This window comes from Crinia signifera, chromosome 1 (genome assembly GCF_055691185.1).
Source record: "Crinia signifera chromosome 1, ASM5569118v1, whole genome shotgun sequence".
NCBI classification, from domain to species: Eukaryota; Metazoa; Chordata; class Amphibia; order Anura; family Myobatrachidae; genus Crinia; species Crinia signifera.
Window position 1 is genome coordinate 148,601,509 of NC_139217.1, and position 17,344 is coordinate 148,618,852.

A 17,344-nucleotide genomic window follows, 5' to 3' on the forward strand; every position below is an offset into this window, starting at 1 on the left:
TTCTTATGTCTCAGGTTCCATCGCAGAAGCGGATGTGTTTGCTGGCTTCCTGTGTTTTGGCAAGCCTTATCTTTTCTGCTTTGGCAACCAACTGCAAAAAAAAAAAAAAAAACAATTACAAGTATATTCAGACAGCAGAAACTATTGCATTTTTCCTTAAGCGGGTCCTGAGCCGGACCCGGCGAGATGAGATCAGCTCCCAGTGAAGGCTGTTTAATTGCTGTGAACGGGTCTCTGATTGCATCGACCCAGAATACCTGTTTACACTGCACCACAAGGCGGTTTGAATCAGTGTTCTACCCTGCTCGCTACCCAGGTCCAAATTCTGAGTAGATTGACCAGCGTAATTTCAACTGTGTTCAACAGCGTGTTTTTACTGCACAATACATGGGAATTCATGTGAAATAACCCAGGATATTTTGGGCAATGAAAAAGCGGTACTGGTGTACCACTTTGCTTGCCATGCTTTGGGCAAGGTTACCATTCCCAATTGTAGTTTGAAATGGTTAGAAAAATGTGATAGCTGCTGTGTTCTCTCTGTGTGTACTAGTCCTCTGTGCTATGGCTGGGGACACCTAAGCCAGAATGCTAGGGATTCGTCAATGCAGCCAAATAAAAATTTTAATATGTGGAGATGGACAAGTGGCAGAGTTTGAGAGGAACAAACGAATGCCAGGGGAAAACAGCTACAAAAATGATTTATCTTATATCTGAATCAGAGATCCACTACCACACAACACTGTATGAGCACACAGAGCGGACAGACATGAAATGGAACATGAACAGCAGAGAGAGATTGATACACGGCAAGTTATTTGTGGATAACCCACACAATAAAATTACCTTTTCAGTCCCACGTTTCTTTTCACGTGGTCTATTTAGCTTTGCCTGCCTGTCCACCAAGATTTTCTGCCAGTATCTCTGCTCGCTGTCTCCTAGAAGAACGACATAAGAAAATATTACATTTAGTAATTATTAGAACAACTTGGGATGTCTCTCTAGGTCTCTTGGGATGTCTCTCTAGGTGATGCAATCAGATACTGGGCTGGAATATGTGTATTTTTTTTATAGAGATAAGGAGATGTTGTGTTTATTATGTAAAATAGTGTAATGGGCAGTGTAATGTGGATGATGGGCGGGTGTGTCAATTCTATAACACAACAGCTTACCAAACTCTCGCCAACAACTTTAGTGACTTGGGGAATTAGCTGTATTATGCAGAGGTGGCAACAAACTACCATTATTGATCCTAGAGCAATTTCACAGCACAATATATACTTGTAATACTATTTTATAGCTCTCTCACATTATCGCATCTGTTACCCCTAAGAAAAAGCTGCACGTTTGATTATTTTTATAGAAGCTATGAGCAGTAAATCTGACACTATGGAGAATAGAGAACGTATCTAGGATTTGTTGCATGCATGTACTGTGGGAATCACATGAAATGCCTATACAGATAGCCTTTGTGGCCAGAGGGGGGGTTATTCAGAACTGATCATACAGCTGCAAATTTGCAGGCCGGGCGATAATCAAACGACTGCGCATGCATATGGCTCGTAGTACGCATGTACGAGGCCATCCTGCTACTTTTTTTTTATCACTGCCCGTACGCAAGTTGTCTGACAGAAAGCCGTTATTTGTGGATGGTAACTGGACATTTCCTGGAGTGTCAGGGAAAAATGCAGGCGTGCCCAGGCGTTTGAAGGGAAGACGTGTAAGGTCAGTTCTGGCCCCGATCAGCCTGTATCTATCGCAGCCGCCGAGTAAGTCCTGGTCTATGCGCAGAGGTGAGCGTCTTGATTTGCTGCTAATCGCCAAATGGCATAATTTTTGCAAGCCATTTGCAAGTCCTGCACATCGATTCGCAGGCATGCACAGGGCGGGATACCACTCTGGCTAGGCAGCAATTACCCAATGGCAAGTCTCTGAAAATTAGCAGAGAAACGATCAGGTCTTAGTAACACCCATACTCCTGAGTTCCTACCCATACTCAACTATATGTAACTGTAATACAGGACAGGCAACACATGGCACCACAGCTGCTGTAAATCTACACTTCCCAGAATCCCCTGCTAGAGAGTTTTGCTGTTAGGGCATGCTAAAACAGGGACAGGTCATGCGGGATGTTTGTTCCACAGCAGCGGGAGCACCACATGCTGACTAGCAAGGCAATATATGCAGATTACAAGATAGGCTTTTCTTAGAATGTATCTCTGCCACCCTGATAATTGTGTCATTGTCCTGTCCCCTACTGCAACTCTCTATATTATGTACTTGTACTAATTTGCCTTGTACTCTAGTTATTTTCTTGTTTTTCACTCATCTATGTATTGTCGTCAGGTACTGCAGAACCTTTGTGGCACCATATAAATAAATAAATGATGATGATGATAACAATAATAATAATATTTACTGGGAAAAAAAAAAAAATCTTCTACTAGATTTACCATGAGAATAAAACTAGCACTGGTCACATCTAGCATCAAACTATCCAGTAATAATTCTGTCTGCTATATATAATACTTTCATCTAAGCCTGCAGTCTGAAAAGCAATCGCCAATTAGAACCCCCCTATTGCAGTTCAGTAATATGGTTACCAAGGTACACATAAATTACACAAGGAGGAGACTTAAAAAAAAAAGGAGTCTCATAACCGTAACATGAATAATTTTTGGCATGGTATAAACAAAATGAATAGGTGTGCATCTAAGATCATGCCATTCCCAAATTCCTACTGAGGTATTTTACTATGTATAAAAGTAACACATGTATATTTTATATAATCTACATCTTGCTTATTATATATACACAGAATTGCACACTGCCAAGTCAATTTTCTTGCCTGATAATGCTTTGCCGTCGTACCTCTGTGACTGCTTTAACCCTTTGAGTGCTAACGTTGCTGTGAGCAATCCTCAAAATATCTGCTAAAAACGTCAGCATCGCTCACAGCGACTGTTCTTTTAGTATAAATACAAATACAGCCAAGTCAATTAAATTGAAGTTTAGTTAAATATTGCACCCAAAAATCCCCCAAACAGCCGATGAGAGTGACGCTGGTATTTTAACAGATATTTTGAGGATCTCTCACAACAATGCTGGTACTCAAAGGGGTTAATAAAAAGGTTTGCTTGGCAATTTTCACACCTATATTGACAAATTCCCTTGGCACTCAGAGGGTTAATACATTTGTGTGTGTATGCATATACATATTATGCACATGCAAATAATAAAATTACAGCAGAAGAGACTCTATTCTTCAATTCTTAATAATTAAGTAAAAAAGTACTTTCATGTTTGGCCCTCAAACCAAAGGAAAAATATTTGTGAGAAGAAGTTAAACTGTGAAATATTTCTGGGAATATATTGATGAAATGAAAAGAAAAGTTAAACTGTGTACACATGGGCAAAAATCGCTGGCAATATGGTCGCTGAGCGCCCATATTGCCAGCGATTGGAGTGTGCACCGGCGATAAATCGCCGGGTGCGTGCTCCCGTTTTCAGCCCCCTAATGGACGCTGGTCGGAAGAGCATGCTCCTACGTCCACCAACTTCCCCTGTCAGCGACCATCTCTGGTCGCTGATGAAAACAGGACACTGAGCAATATATTGCCAGCGATCATATTGCACCGTGTGGACACAGCTCTACACTTCTAAAACCCCGTACACATGGGGCAACTGTTGCTGGGAGCGCGCTCCTGCGACCAGCCCCGAAGTGGTCGCTGGTCACAGGAGCATGCTCTTGCAACCAGCGGCTTCCCCTGGCAGAGTGTCTCGTTTTCATTAATGACAATCACTGGTTGCCGATGAAAATGGGACACTCAGCAATTTGGTAGCTGAGCGATATATCGCTCATCGACCAATCGCTCCGTGTGTATGGAGCTTTACAGGTGCAAATAAAAAGGGGAAAAAAAAACACATCTGTTAAAATGCTACAACTACAATGTAAAATAGAGATCAGAACATGCACACAAAAGTACAAAATACAGTACCTAGGTCATCAATGATTTAATGCACAGATTCAGGGTGCTCTAGGCATTGGTTACAAAATACTATTGATTTCAGCATAGCACAGTATCAACAAAGTAATCACAATAGCCTATTGTTTTGGGCACATTGGTAAAACGTAACACATGTTGTTTCCTTTCATCACTCTTTGTCAGGGAGCTGATGCTGCTTAACAAGCACTTACCAGAAAGGATGAGAAGCTTCCAGTTGTGCTTGCTCTGCAGATCAGAGCCAGCTTTCAGGACTGTCTGAGCATCCTCAGGAGACTTAAAGCGAACATGACACTCTGTGTCACCCTCCAGCATATCCACATAGACAACTTCACACACCCCAGACAATGCATCCTGTAATGTGTGGGAAACACTTTTTATTATTATTATTTTTTTTACATATATTACTTTTAGAAAACTGTATTCTCATCAATGCAGTAAGAAGCCTCTAAATATCACTTTTAGGAGGATAGAATTCCTTTCCGTGACCCTTTATGCTATCATTGTTTCTCAAGATTACAAATAGTCCTGTGGGTTTACTTACTATGCATCAGTTTGTCATAGCCAGCAATGATTGGTGAAAAGACAATAGCAATCAATTACCCACATAAATATACCGTACATAACATTTATTTCTACACCAAAAGTCTCCTGATAAGAGTGTAAAAGAGAACACTCTTCAGCACATGGTGTTCAGGCCCCCATACACGATTTGGCCCCTATTTCACCCAATTCTGGAGGATTGGGCCAAAAATCGGGTGAAATTGGCCAAATTGCGTACGGTATGACATCTGATCCGATGTGCGGTCCCATGCGCATCGGATCAGATCCGGATGTCGGACGGTCTGCACATAGGATAAATCATGTGCAGCCATCTGGGGGAGTGGCAGGAGCAGGCTGGGAGTGGAGACCGGTCCGGGGAGGGGCAGTAGCAGGCTGTGAGTGGGGACAGGTCCGGGGGAGCGGCGTGAGATGTAGCGGCAGGCAGGGAAGGGGGACCGCGGCGCAGAGCAGAGAGACCGGGGGCGTGGCGGGAGAATAGAAAGAAATCCTATTCAAAAGACTGGGCGGCCGCTGATTGGCTGTGAACTCAGCCAATCAGCTGTCGCTCAATCTTTTGAATAGGATGGTTTCTATTCTCCCGCTGCTCTGCGGTCCCCACGGCGAGCGGGAGAATAGAAACCATCCTATTCAAAAGACTGGGCGGCTGCTGATTGGCTGAGTTCACAGCCAATCAGCGGCCGCCCAGTCTTTTGAATAGGATTTCTTTCTATTCTCCCGCCGCGCCCCCGGTCTCTCTGCTCTGCGCCGCGGTCCCCCCTCCCTGCCGCTACATCTCACGCCGCTCCCCCGGACCGGTCCCCACTCACAGCCTGCTCCTGCCCCTCCCCGGACCGGTCCCCACTCCCAGCCTGCTACTGACCGCTCCCGCCCCCCCTCGGACCGGTCCCCGCTCCCACGGACCGCTATCTCCCCTGCAGCTCACCGGATTTTTACATGTGATAAATCGCATCCGATTTATCACATGTAAAAAATGGCACATCAAGTGCCAAATGTTATCAAGCTCCCCCGGGGAGCCGCCGGGGAAGCTCAGGGGAAATTAGGGCTGATTTGTCCTTAGGACAAGTCACCCTAGTGTATAGCGTATTAGACCATGTTCTACTGCTATCTCCATGACCAGTAAATAGATTGAGTTAAATAGTGTTTGTTTGAGCTAGCTCTAAGTGATCTATAAATAGGAAGAGGTTATCTGGTCAACTTCTGTCATCATTGGTCCATTGCAGCAAAAAAATACATATATGGCTAAAGTGGACATTAATCCAGTCACCAGAATCAAGTAGCAGTATTGGCCAGTGTATTAGCAGATTTAAAGCTTTGTGGCATTATTATGTAAGCTATGGTGACAACCCACACTGAGCTAATGTAATATAGATTGTAAGCTTGCGAGCAGGGCCCTCCTACTATTTGACTGTCTGTAACAACCCAATTCTGTCTGTAAAGCACAACGGAAACTGTTGCGCTGTAAAAGAAACTGCTAATAAATAAATAAATAGAATCTGTAAGCAAAAAAAAAAGTGTTACCTTTATAAATTTGCGACTCGGCAGTGGATCCATACTGGTAATCTTCACAATAACACCACTAACGAACTGAGGTCCTAGTGTTTCCACTAGAAGACAAATAAATATGAGAACAAATGTACCACGACAATATAAATAAATATATATGTGAGTTAAATTCATTCACACAACATACTACTCCTGGCTGCTTAATCTGGCAATTCAACCATAATATCATCATTTCACATCTGCAAACAACTTTTACTATCACTGTTAATGCTTGTACTTGCACGGTCCTTTTTGAAAATGACCAGCTGTATCTCTAATGACCTCACCTCTCCTGCTCTTCCATTGATAGTAGGTGTCCCCCAACATTTTATTCTTGGCCCTCTTCTTCTCTTTCTCTATACGTCCTCTCTGGGTGAGCTTATGTGCTCACTTGACTTCCGCTATCACATCTATGCTGATAACACTGAAATCTACCTCTCCTCTCCTGATCTCTCTCCCTCTATCCTCACTCATATCTCCAACTGTCTCTCTGCTGTCTACTCTTGGATGACCCAGCGCTTTTTTAGACTTAAAATATCAAAGACTAAGCTGACCCCTTCCCACCCTCCTGCATAAAACCTGACCATCTCTCATCCTAACCTACTGTTTATGCCCACTTCTTTCCCTTCTGTGTCACCACTGTCTGTCTAACCCTCCCTTTTTAGAATGTAAGCTCTCACGGGCAGGGCCCTCTCTCCTCATGTGCCTTTCTTAGAATATATAAACCTCTGCCACCCTGATGATTGCTTCAGTGTCCTGTCCCCTGATGCAACTATCCATATTAACCATGTACTTGTCCTAAACTGTCTTGTACTGTAATTTGTTATGTGTTTTTGATTATAACTATGCTCTGTAAAGCGCTGCGGAATTTGTGTGCGCTATATAAGAAACTGTTAATAAATAAATATATATATATTTCTTTTTAACTATACTTTTTCTTGTTTCCTATAAAACGAAAAAAAAAAAAAATGTATGGATTCTAATAATTGTTTCCTGTAGTATAAGTAATGGTTTAAACTAAACTAAAGACATTACAGGCTATAAATCTTAAAATCTTCAAAACGTAATAATTGGCTAAGGCTACTTCTGATTTTTAACCACTTCCATTGCAGACCATGATGGAGTAAGATGTGCAACCAAAATTTTGGATTTTTCCACACTAGTTTTGTTATTATACAACTAAGTAATTTTATCAGATCCTATTATGTGTAAATTCCACCGCTCTGTGTATTAGATTGAATCCAGGCAGCTTCTATAGCCCCAGCAATAATAATTGCAGGACGACCTCTTTAAATGACAGGTATATGATCTCTGCAAACAGTTGGCAAATTCAACTTGCAACCATTGCAACAAAATGTGATGGGTATTACAGTTCATGATTGATGGCAGTCCTACGGGAACCCTAAAGGCCCATACACACTGGGCGACTGAACTGAAAGCCTCTCAAAACAGCAAGTTTGAGCTGCTTTCAGCTCAAAGCCACCTAGGGTGTATGGCCCGGCGATGAGTGCTGCTGCACGCTTCTGCATCATCGCCGGGAAAGACGCTTATCTGCTGGTAACACCAGCAGATGAGCGGCTTTGAGGACGGCTTTTCATAACACTGCGCTATGCAAAGCGGTTCTCCCCCTGCTGACAACGTCGGGCAGGGGGAAAGCCGCTCAGTGTGTATGCACTGAGCGGCTTTCCCCCCAGCAGGAATTTATTAATTACGGAGACACATTTTAAAAGATCCACAGCCAGAATGCGATTGAAAACATGCAATATCAAATACAATAGTTTTAGGTTCCACTAAGGACCAGATTGCCTGTCAATTACGGTGATAAATGACCAAACCAGAATACGGTATCTGTACTTGTGTGGAGAGCTTGACCGTAATGATGTTCTGTCCAGTATAGGGAGATTTGTCAATGAACATACTGGCATTATTCCATGTTAAGACCCTGGCACTCATGTTTATGTGGACATGAGACTGCAGGGATAAGCACTGGTCTCATGTATGTTTTGTAGCCCTGTGTATGATGAGCATACTACAGTATGTGTACCCACACTGCATACGCTTACTTGTTCCTGTACACAGCATGCCAAGCCCCTCATTCCTGCAGATGTACTGTATGTTCCAGTGCAAACCTAAGTAGTTAGCATTCAATACGCTCTACGTTTTCTGAAGACAAGCTTGCATATTCGTGCAATACTGCACAGAAAGCATGTTAAACACAAAGCGGTTTTATATAACCTGCTCTTCTATTGTGTAAAAGATGTGCAGAAGAATCCTTTTTATGCATAGTGACAAGACAACCAATAAGCATTATTTACAGTAGCTGTTGTGCATTTTACATTTCAATATTAACTTTTACAAAGTTTCTTCAGCTAAATTTCAAATAAAATGTATCGGATGGTACAGAAGTGTGTAGATATAATATGATGCACAGCTACTCACAATCTGGGGAGAAAACTGCGATGTCGTGCCAGATACGCTACCACATGCTCAAATGGCAAGATACATTCAATTTGCTATACATTTCTGCAATTACTATGGGAAAGGGAGAAAGTACCCTCACTCCATCTTTATTTTTCCCCCCAGAATATTGTAAGCCCGCATAATGCATGGAATTACCTTGGTCATGTAAAAATGCTTGTGTACAGTAAAGAATGTGATAGAAAATGACTATTACACAGGAAGGTGCAGTCAGGGGAGGCAGTGCCTCCCCTGCCATTAATGGTTAATATAATAAAATACAAAAAAAATACGTAGGACACATTATGAGCAGGTGTACAAATAGTGATGAAATATGGGAAATGGTGCAGAACCTGATGCATCCCTCCCAATGAATAACACACTTTGCTGGGTTTAAATAGCATAATTTGGCCATAAATAATAAATGTCAGTTTTCAGGTGACAATCTCAATGGGTTTGCTGCAGGTACACTGAATTGCCATTTGTATTTGGATCCTGTATTCTGTAATATAGGACAGCTTCATTATACAAACGCACTTAAGTGTATTAACCACAGTGTTGCATCAATCTCACTGGACCTGCAAAAACCAACCCACGACCAAGACTACAAGCACAAGCGACGGAAAAGATTTAACTTCACATAACTATTACCGTCTTTCATGTTTTTCTGTTCTGCTTCCACTTCTCCTGCAGTAGAGACATTTCTTCCACTTAATGACTTTTTGAGGGAGGCCATGCTGGCTCGCTGCAGTGTCAAATACTCAGTCTTCAGCGTCATCCATTCTTTCCTGTGGAAAAAGGGACACAGAACAGTCATCTAGAGTAGTACAATAACTTTAGTGCAGCTCTAAGCAGCCACCAATGCAGTAAGGGGATATGAAGGGAATAGGGGTTGGCACTGGCAATAGATTCGTGTTAGAGCTGTCATTGAGTAAACCAACATGGGAATTGCAATGGAAATATGTACTTGCAGTGTTGGTTGGCGGTGCTCCCAAACAAAAGTTCAGTAACGTAACTGAAAGGGTGAGTCAAGGAGTGACTAAAATGGAACCAGTAAGGTTTTTGGAGCAAAATAAATATCTATATAAAGAGGTTAAGAATTAACTTTTATAAACAATATTTAGAGATGAAAAAAGGAAAGGTTCAGAGTGCGCTATAGGAGAGAGAAATTCTTATGGTAAAAAAGTTTTTATTAAATTAAATGTACCCTTTTGGGCATAATATTGTGTATATACACAAATTAAAACTCAATACAATCTTGTATGTAGTTCTTCCAACAACATTTGGTGTTAAAATCCAGTATATGTATCAATCGGGCTTGATACATATACTTGATTTTAACACCAAATGTTGTTGGAAGAACTACATACAAGATTGTATTGAGTTTTAATTTGTGTATATACACAATATTATGCCCAAAAGGGTACATTTAATTTAATAAAAACTTTTTTACCATAAGAAATTCTCTCTCCTATAGCGCACTCTGAACCTTTCCTTTTTTCATAACTATGGGCCTTATTTTGGTTCATTCTTTCTGACAAAATCCTTCTTAGATGGACAAAACCATGTGCACTGCAGATGTAACATGTGCAGAGAGAATTAGATTTGGGTGAGTAATTTTGTTTCTGTGCAGGGAAAATACTGACTGCTTTATTTTTACACTGCAATATAGATCTCACTTTGAAGTAAAACCCCACCCAAATCTAATTCTCTCTGCACATGTTACATCTGCCCCACCTGCAGTGCACATGGTTTTGTCCATCTAAGAAGGATTTTGTCAGAAAGAATGAACCAAAATAAGGCCCTATATACTGTATATCTATCTATATATCTACACACACACACACACACACACACACACACACTTACAAACAAGACCTGCACTGTCACCCCTGTGTCGAGGTAGCCGCTAGGGTGCCGTATAAGTAGCAGTGCCTGTGCACAAGCACTGCTATGTAGATACAGTAACTTCCGCTAGGGAAAACAGCACTCACTAGACTTCAATCACCAGTAGTTCTCAGGAACAAGGTGTCCCGTTTTTAATGATCCATATGTGAAGCCTTCCAACGTTTCGGTCCTACAGGACCATTCTCTAGGCAAAAGGTATCCAACAGACAGCCATACATCAAAGGTAATACAGTTGTTAACAGGGACCTGTGATCTCACCATGTGTACACACCATTACAGGTGCTGGAACATGTGGTTCTTCCAAGTACCAGCATGTATCCCCACTCTAAAGAACAATATTACTTTATAAACCAGCTATCCACCCCGCACCCACCGCCCAGGCCTGGTGTGTCCTAAAGAGGCGGACCCCTTTATTTGGGGGTCCCCACCTCCCCAAGAACTCCCAGTTAGGGTGGGTAATGCTTTGGCCACAGGACCCCGTCAAGTGTGTATCCTGGCTATGGCATTATACCCCCTGCTAGTGGAGAACGGTACTGGTCCCTAAAATATGGGGGACCCCCACTCAATCTGTCCCCTGTATTTTGGGAACCAGTGCCGGCTCCAAAAACCCAATGCTGGTTCTGAAAATATGGGGAAACCCTAGTTTTATTCCTGCCAAAAACTGCATCCTGCTAAAACGCAATGTGTAGACGAAGCCTAAAACTTGGTACACACGAACAGATATATCTACAGACGGATCAGGCAGCGAGCTCTCTATACACACTGCCCGATATGTGGGAACGGACATCACATGTGGGCTATTTTGATTTTAACACCTTTGCTTTAGACTAGATATCACTAAAATCTACACTGTAAGTAGGCCTTGAGGACCGAGGTTGGGAATTCCTGCTGTGATAGGCACTATGCTGCATTATTACAGTTTTCCCACATAATAACCAAGTTTACAACCTGGAGAAAAAGGACCGTCACTGCAATACAGACAGATAGTGTGAGCAATGCTAATTAAGAGATTGAATTGTTTGAAGGGTTCACAAAGTTAATGGAAGTTTGAAAACATTCCAATGAATCCCCAGTTGTGTATAATATTTGTACGCAGTCACAGCCTAGTACGCAGTCACAGTCTCTTTCTTGGCTGTGAGTAGCTCATTCCTGTTTACATTTGCCCCAGGAAAGCACAGAAGTAAAGTCTAATTGGGAGCCCTAGCCCTTGCAGGTCCTTATTAGCATACAAAATGCACCTGGAAGAATGTCCTTTAGTGAAATCCAGGCATAAGAAGAGTTAAATGCTAACAATTTGCACTGGTCAAATGAGACATAGGGATAAATCAGCCATCACAAAGGTTTCATTCTGCACATATTTTGTGCATCACAATAGCAAAGAGGCACCAACCGGTGCTTCTGCATTAGCTTGATCCCAGAGATACTGTAATATGGAGGTATAAAAGTCAGGGATGGAAGGCAGAGCCCATATATCAAGCCAGAGAGCAAGACATGAGAGGAGACACAGGTGAGTAACCATTATCAGCAGCACCCTGGTTCTAGGTGGGAGATTAGATACAGGATATACCGTCCAGAGGAAAAATATCATACATATACGAAGGTGTAAATGTTACTAAAGCTTCTAAAAATGAAAAGAGGTGACGTTGCCCATAGTAACCAGATTCTGTATAATGTCTCTATTGCATCCTAGATAGAAAGAATCTGACCTGCCACAATGACAATCACCCTTGCCACAAGCAGCCATGTGCAATTCAAAAATATTTGTGTAAACGTTGTGTGTATTTTGTAGCCCTGATTCCCTGGAATAAAGGCTGAACTCAGTCATTCACACTTTTCAAGATTGTTGTAACTGGATAAAGCTGTTATTAAGCCTCAGTGTAAATGATGTCATCATCAAGTCAAAAGGTAGAATATCAGTGGCTCACTTTATTAACACTACTCTTCTTCATTTATATATTATAGTTGTGAGCCTCCAACAACCAACCAGTCTGAGTTGCAGTAATCATCTTATTCCATAATATGTACACGCTGATAACCTAAGTATGCTGTAGCACTAGAATATTAACTTTATATTTTAGTGTCAAGTTTTATACAGATAATGAGTTACTGGTATATATTCAATGTATTTTCGTATATATACACAACAATGTCCTTTCTTTATCACTATAGATCACAAATGACAAAGAAGATGGAAATGGTCACAAAGTGCCAATATAAGCACTGAAGAGCTTAGTGGAGTAAGCACTTGCATGGATTTATAACAGGGGATTCTGCTTCCCAACATTTACAATTCTGGCAGGACAGTTCAACACTGTGGACAATGGAAATATCAAGAAAGGTTTCTGTATCAACTGACTGGACCACGGAAGGACATCCTCATATGCTTACAGAACTGAAAACTGTGCACTGTTCTAGGACTTGCTTGCATTTAAAACTTACTGTATATTTCAGTCTGACATATAGACTATTTAAATACATTTGCAAAATACCACCCCCCCCCCCCCTCCTATACTTCAACACTGGGCTGCTTACTGCATCTTGCAAGAAAGAGTAAGTGCTCCAACGTTTTAGTGCTGATAAATACTGTAATCCAGATAGAAAGAAGTGTTGAAGCATGGTATCCTGGATGGAAGTCACAAGCACAGGAAACATGGGGCCTTTCTGTTTCTATAGCTATGGTCTCCTGATGCATATTGCTGGGCATATGCCAACTGCAGACTACTGCTGCATGCAGTGGCTATTGCCAATGTGCACCTCTGTGGTATCACAGCAAGAATTGCACTTTAGCAATGGTGACTGTGTGTGGCTCACCTACAGTGTTGGTGCATCACTTGTCATGGAAGAAGATGTGTCCATGTAATATTCATTTCCATTTCCCCAACTGTCAAATGATTACAGGGCGTAACATTAAAGAATAATTTTGGGCAGCTTAAATAAACCTAATATCGGTAACCATATTAAATTGAATAACACACAAAATATGGCTGCCTATGCATTTAAAAAATGGAGTCTGAGTTTTGTATGATACTAAAGGCCAAATACACCAAGCTTCAAAAAGTGATAAAGTGGAGAGTGATAAACAACCAATCAGCTCCTAATTGTAATTTTTCACACCAGACCATAATATGGCAGTTAGGAGCCGATTGGCAGGTTGTTTTTAGACTCTTCACTTCCGTACAGTGCCAAGCCTGTCATGGCTGACAGATGGCATATGTTACTAGACCCGAAATCCCGACAAGGGGGGACGTGGATCGCCCCCCCTTTGCGGGCTCGCTGCGCTCACCACGCAGCGTGCCCGGTGCCTCGCTACGCTCGGCACGCTAATTTATTCTCACTCCAGTGGTGTCGTGGACACCCACGGAGGGAGAAAGTGTCGGGATTTCGGCGGTCGGGATTCTGAACACCGGGATCCCGACCGCCGGGATTTAAACTGCATCCCGTGGACACAGGGCCTGATACAGAGCCATTTGTAGAAGTGCAGAAATCAGTATTTGCTGATCTCTGCACTTACGCAGATGCGCTGTAGCATACATACGCGAGCCCTGAAACTGCGATGACAGGAGGAGATCTCAGTTTTAGGGCTGGCCAGGGCGGCAACGCATCGGTTTGTGCAAGCAGTTTGGAGAACTCAGGCGTGTCTGGATCACTCACATGGAGGGTTGCGGTGGCTGCTTGGCATCACATGCAGCTGCTGCAAACCCAAACATGGGCAGCCTCTGCCTTGCTGCAGAGCTAGGCTGCGAATCCAAGGGACAGCCGGTAATGTGCGAGCTCTTTGTTGTGTAACGTGGCGGCCTTGCCCCAGGCAGGGCATCCCTCCCACAGCCTAGCAGTGGCAGTTGTAGTTGTAGTTTTGACATTTAGACGTTAATGTCAAAACTAGACATTAAAGGGACAATTCAAGTGTGTTTAAATGTGCACATTACTGTATAAATGCAATAGTCTGTTCTGCCTAAATAATTGTGTGTGCTGTATGGAATACATTGAAATTGACATACTTGAACAGGACTCTTAAGGGGACAACCTCTTCCCCAACCCTATGTCTCTCCTTATGCTTCTTCTTTCGTTTCCGCTTTACTTTAGCAGTAGAGGTGTCCTTCTGGTCAGCTGCATCCTTTTCTTCTTCTGTAGAAACCTCTGATAAAAACACATGAAATGGAAAAAAACACAACTATTTACTATGTCCCAAGTGCCATGGCCTCAAACAGATGTGAATCCCAGAGCCTCTATCATCACTTACATAAAACCAGGAAACCCCGAATTACTCACATTACATGAACATGCACATAAAAGTCATCTGTAATATACGATAAGAAAGTGATGTCACCTTTACATTCGGGGAGGTCTGCAGACAGCACTGCTGATCTGATCGCGTCATCTCTGGATTTTCTGTGTCTAGATGAGGAGTCCTGCTCCTCAGAGCTGCTACGTTTCCTCTTGGCAGATCGGCCTTCCTCTGACTGGTCTGAGCTCCCTGCCCTATCCCGTTTCCTCATCTCTTTCTTAGTAGTCTGCTCTTTCGACTCTGATGTCTCAGTCATTGAGCTTTCTGACACACTGCGATGCCTTTTAGTCCTTTCTACCTTGCTGGAAACTTCCATATTTTGGTCATTATCTTCCTCTTCTGCTTTCTCATTGCTTGACTTTCGGCTTTTAGACTTTTTCTTCTTCTTCTTTTTCTTCTCCTCTAGCAAATAAATAGCACTTCATTACACTTCCACCATATGTATACGCCCCACCACCACATTACTGACCAGGCAAGGTTTATATCGGAGCAGTCTCCCTCTGGTGGCTCAGCTGTACATTAAGAGAGGCCATTGAGGAGATCCTCATTGTAGTCTCACAGAATAGAGAAATCTGTAGAGATTGTGACTGGGAGCCACAAGCATTTCTAAACTGGCGCGTTCTGACAGGTAATGTTGGGAGAGGTGTGCAGTGGATCTATGTTTATCAGCAATTATAACAGTGGGGGTGCCCACACCTTCACTGCCCTGCCCCTGGGCCCCCGCCAACTTCAATAGGTCTCTGCCAGGCTATAATTAAAGATAAATTGTTAGTATATTTTAATATACCACCAGTTTTGGCAATGACTAGCAGTAAAATATCAGATAGGTGAGGGAGAACCTTAACAGCTGTGGAGGGCAAGCTTAACTTGCTGAATGTAATTTTAACTGTGTAAGCCAGAGTTTGTTTTTCAGATCGATATGGTAAACGTTCCTCAATTACTAAAAAACATAACATAGAAATCAAATGATAACCTAGAATATAAATACATAAAAAACTCATACCAAATTCATTCGCCTCTTCTGCAGTCAGCTCTGGAACAGGCTTGCTCTTCACTGTTTTGGGGAACATTCCAGCTTTCCTTGGTGCTTCTTCTGGAGGGTTATTTAGAAACTAAATAATTTAAGGGGAGAAGTGTTAACAGAAAGTTATGCTAACAGAAAACTTTTCAATAAAATCTCATTTCCCTGTCAGCTATGGGCACCTGAAAACACCGCAACGGTTGCCCATACAGTAGCTGACAGATTGGTGCCATTCTTAACTGATATTGAAAACACATTTAAGGGAGAGCATGAAAGTAAAGCCTACCCAATTATTAAATGCATACGGCATTTGCAGTGTACATAAAGGTGAATGAATGTGTCCTCTAAAGGTGCTTGTTAGATAGAATAAGCCCCTTTCTTATGGAGACCGATCCTCTTCTCCGATTTAATTCAATGTGAGAGATATCGATGTAGAAAATTCCACACGTCCCTCTTAAGGGGACAGCGATCCTCTTCTCCGCCTTGGTACAGATCACAGGGTAACCAATGTGGAATACCAAATTCTATGGTCTCATCAAATAGGATGCAAAAGGTGTACTCCAAAAATGTATGAGATCCCCCAAAAAACAAGGAGAATATACTATGGTTGTAATCCAAAAACAATATTAAAAACATTTGGATAGAACATGATATGAAATGGCCCGTTACCATAGATGGTGGAGAACTAGAATGAACATAGTTCTCAAAACGCGCATATATGACAATGAATCCCAGGAATCACAGTCAGATAGGAACAGTAGGCAACAGGTCCAAGTCTCCACAGTTTCCTCCAATATTAAAATTAGTGCACTCCATAAGAAAAGTGCGTATTATTATATCTAACAAGTGCCCTTAGAGGACACATTCATTCACCTTTATGTACTTTGTTGTTTTATGGTGTTAGGCCCGCCATTTGTGTAAGTGTCTAATGTCAGACAACTTGTAGCGCATTCGTACAGAGATTTTCACCCATCTTTGTTGGAATTTGCACTGTGTTACAAGTGGTCACCAGAACAGAATAAAAAAAAAATGCAGGTAGCCATACGGTACCAAGTGCATTATAACTAATGCAGGACATTGGTATAGATGATACCATGTATAGATCAGATTCCCTGTCCTCATCCTCCAACAGCAGGTAGGGATGTAACATGTGCAGAGTTAGATTTGCACACTGAAATCTAAATTGCAGTGTTAAATAAAAAAAAAAAAACAGCCAGTTTTTACTGTGCACAGAACCATAATAACTCACCCAAATCTAACTTTCTCTACACATTTGCCCCACCTGCAGTGCACATGATTTTGACAAATTGCAAACAAAATGTGCCCTGCAATCAGGTCTGAATTAGGCCCCATTTGAGAAACAAGCTAAGATCAGTCTTCAAACATTGTGCAGACAAAGAGACATGAGTGATCTTGCCCTGCCCAATCATACACAATTACTTTGTGGGGCACCTTAAGTTTAAACCACAGGTCTTCAACCTGTGGCCCCCCAGATGTTGTGGAACTACATGTCCCAGCATGCCCTGACAGTTTTGGCATTCTCTTATAGGAAAAAATGTGGCAATG

General features: G+C 42.1%; 1 protein-coding gene across 1 annotated transcript in view; it reads right to left on the reverse strand.

Annotated features, from left to right (window-relative positions):
* The window catches only part of LARP7 (La ribonucleoprotein 7, transcriptional regulator), a 36,337-nt gene that overhangs the window by 310 nt on the left and 18,683 nt on the right, over nucleotides 1–17,344 (reverse strand). Inside the window, exons 6-13 of the mRNA XM_083174537.1 lie at nucleotides 15,761–15,869; nucleotides 14,800–15,159; nucleotides 14,471–14,609; nucleotides 9,216–9,352; nucleotides 6,084–6,169; nucleotides 4,196–4,355; nucleotides 844–935; nucleotides 1–91 (exon numbers count right to left, since the gene is read on the reverse strand). The exon at nucleotides 1–91 is cut by the window's left edge and continues 310 nt beyond it. Coding sequence (XP_083030663.1) covers nucleotides 11–91; nucleotides 844–935; nucleotides 4,196–4,355; nucleotides 6,084–6,169; nucleotides 9,216–9,352; nucleotides 14,471–14,609; nucleotides 14,800–15,159; nucleotides 15,761–15,869 — 1,164 coding nt within the window. The 3' untranslated portion in view covers nucleotides 1–10. The remainder of the gene's footprint in view (nucleotides 92–843; nucleotides 936–4,195; nucleotides 4,356–6,083; nucleotides 6,170–9,215; nucleotides 9,353–14,470; nucleotides 14,610–14,799; nucleotides 15,160–15,760; nucleotides 15,870–17,344) is intronic.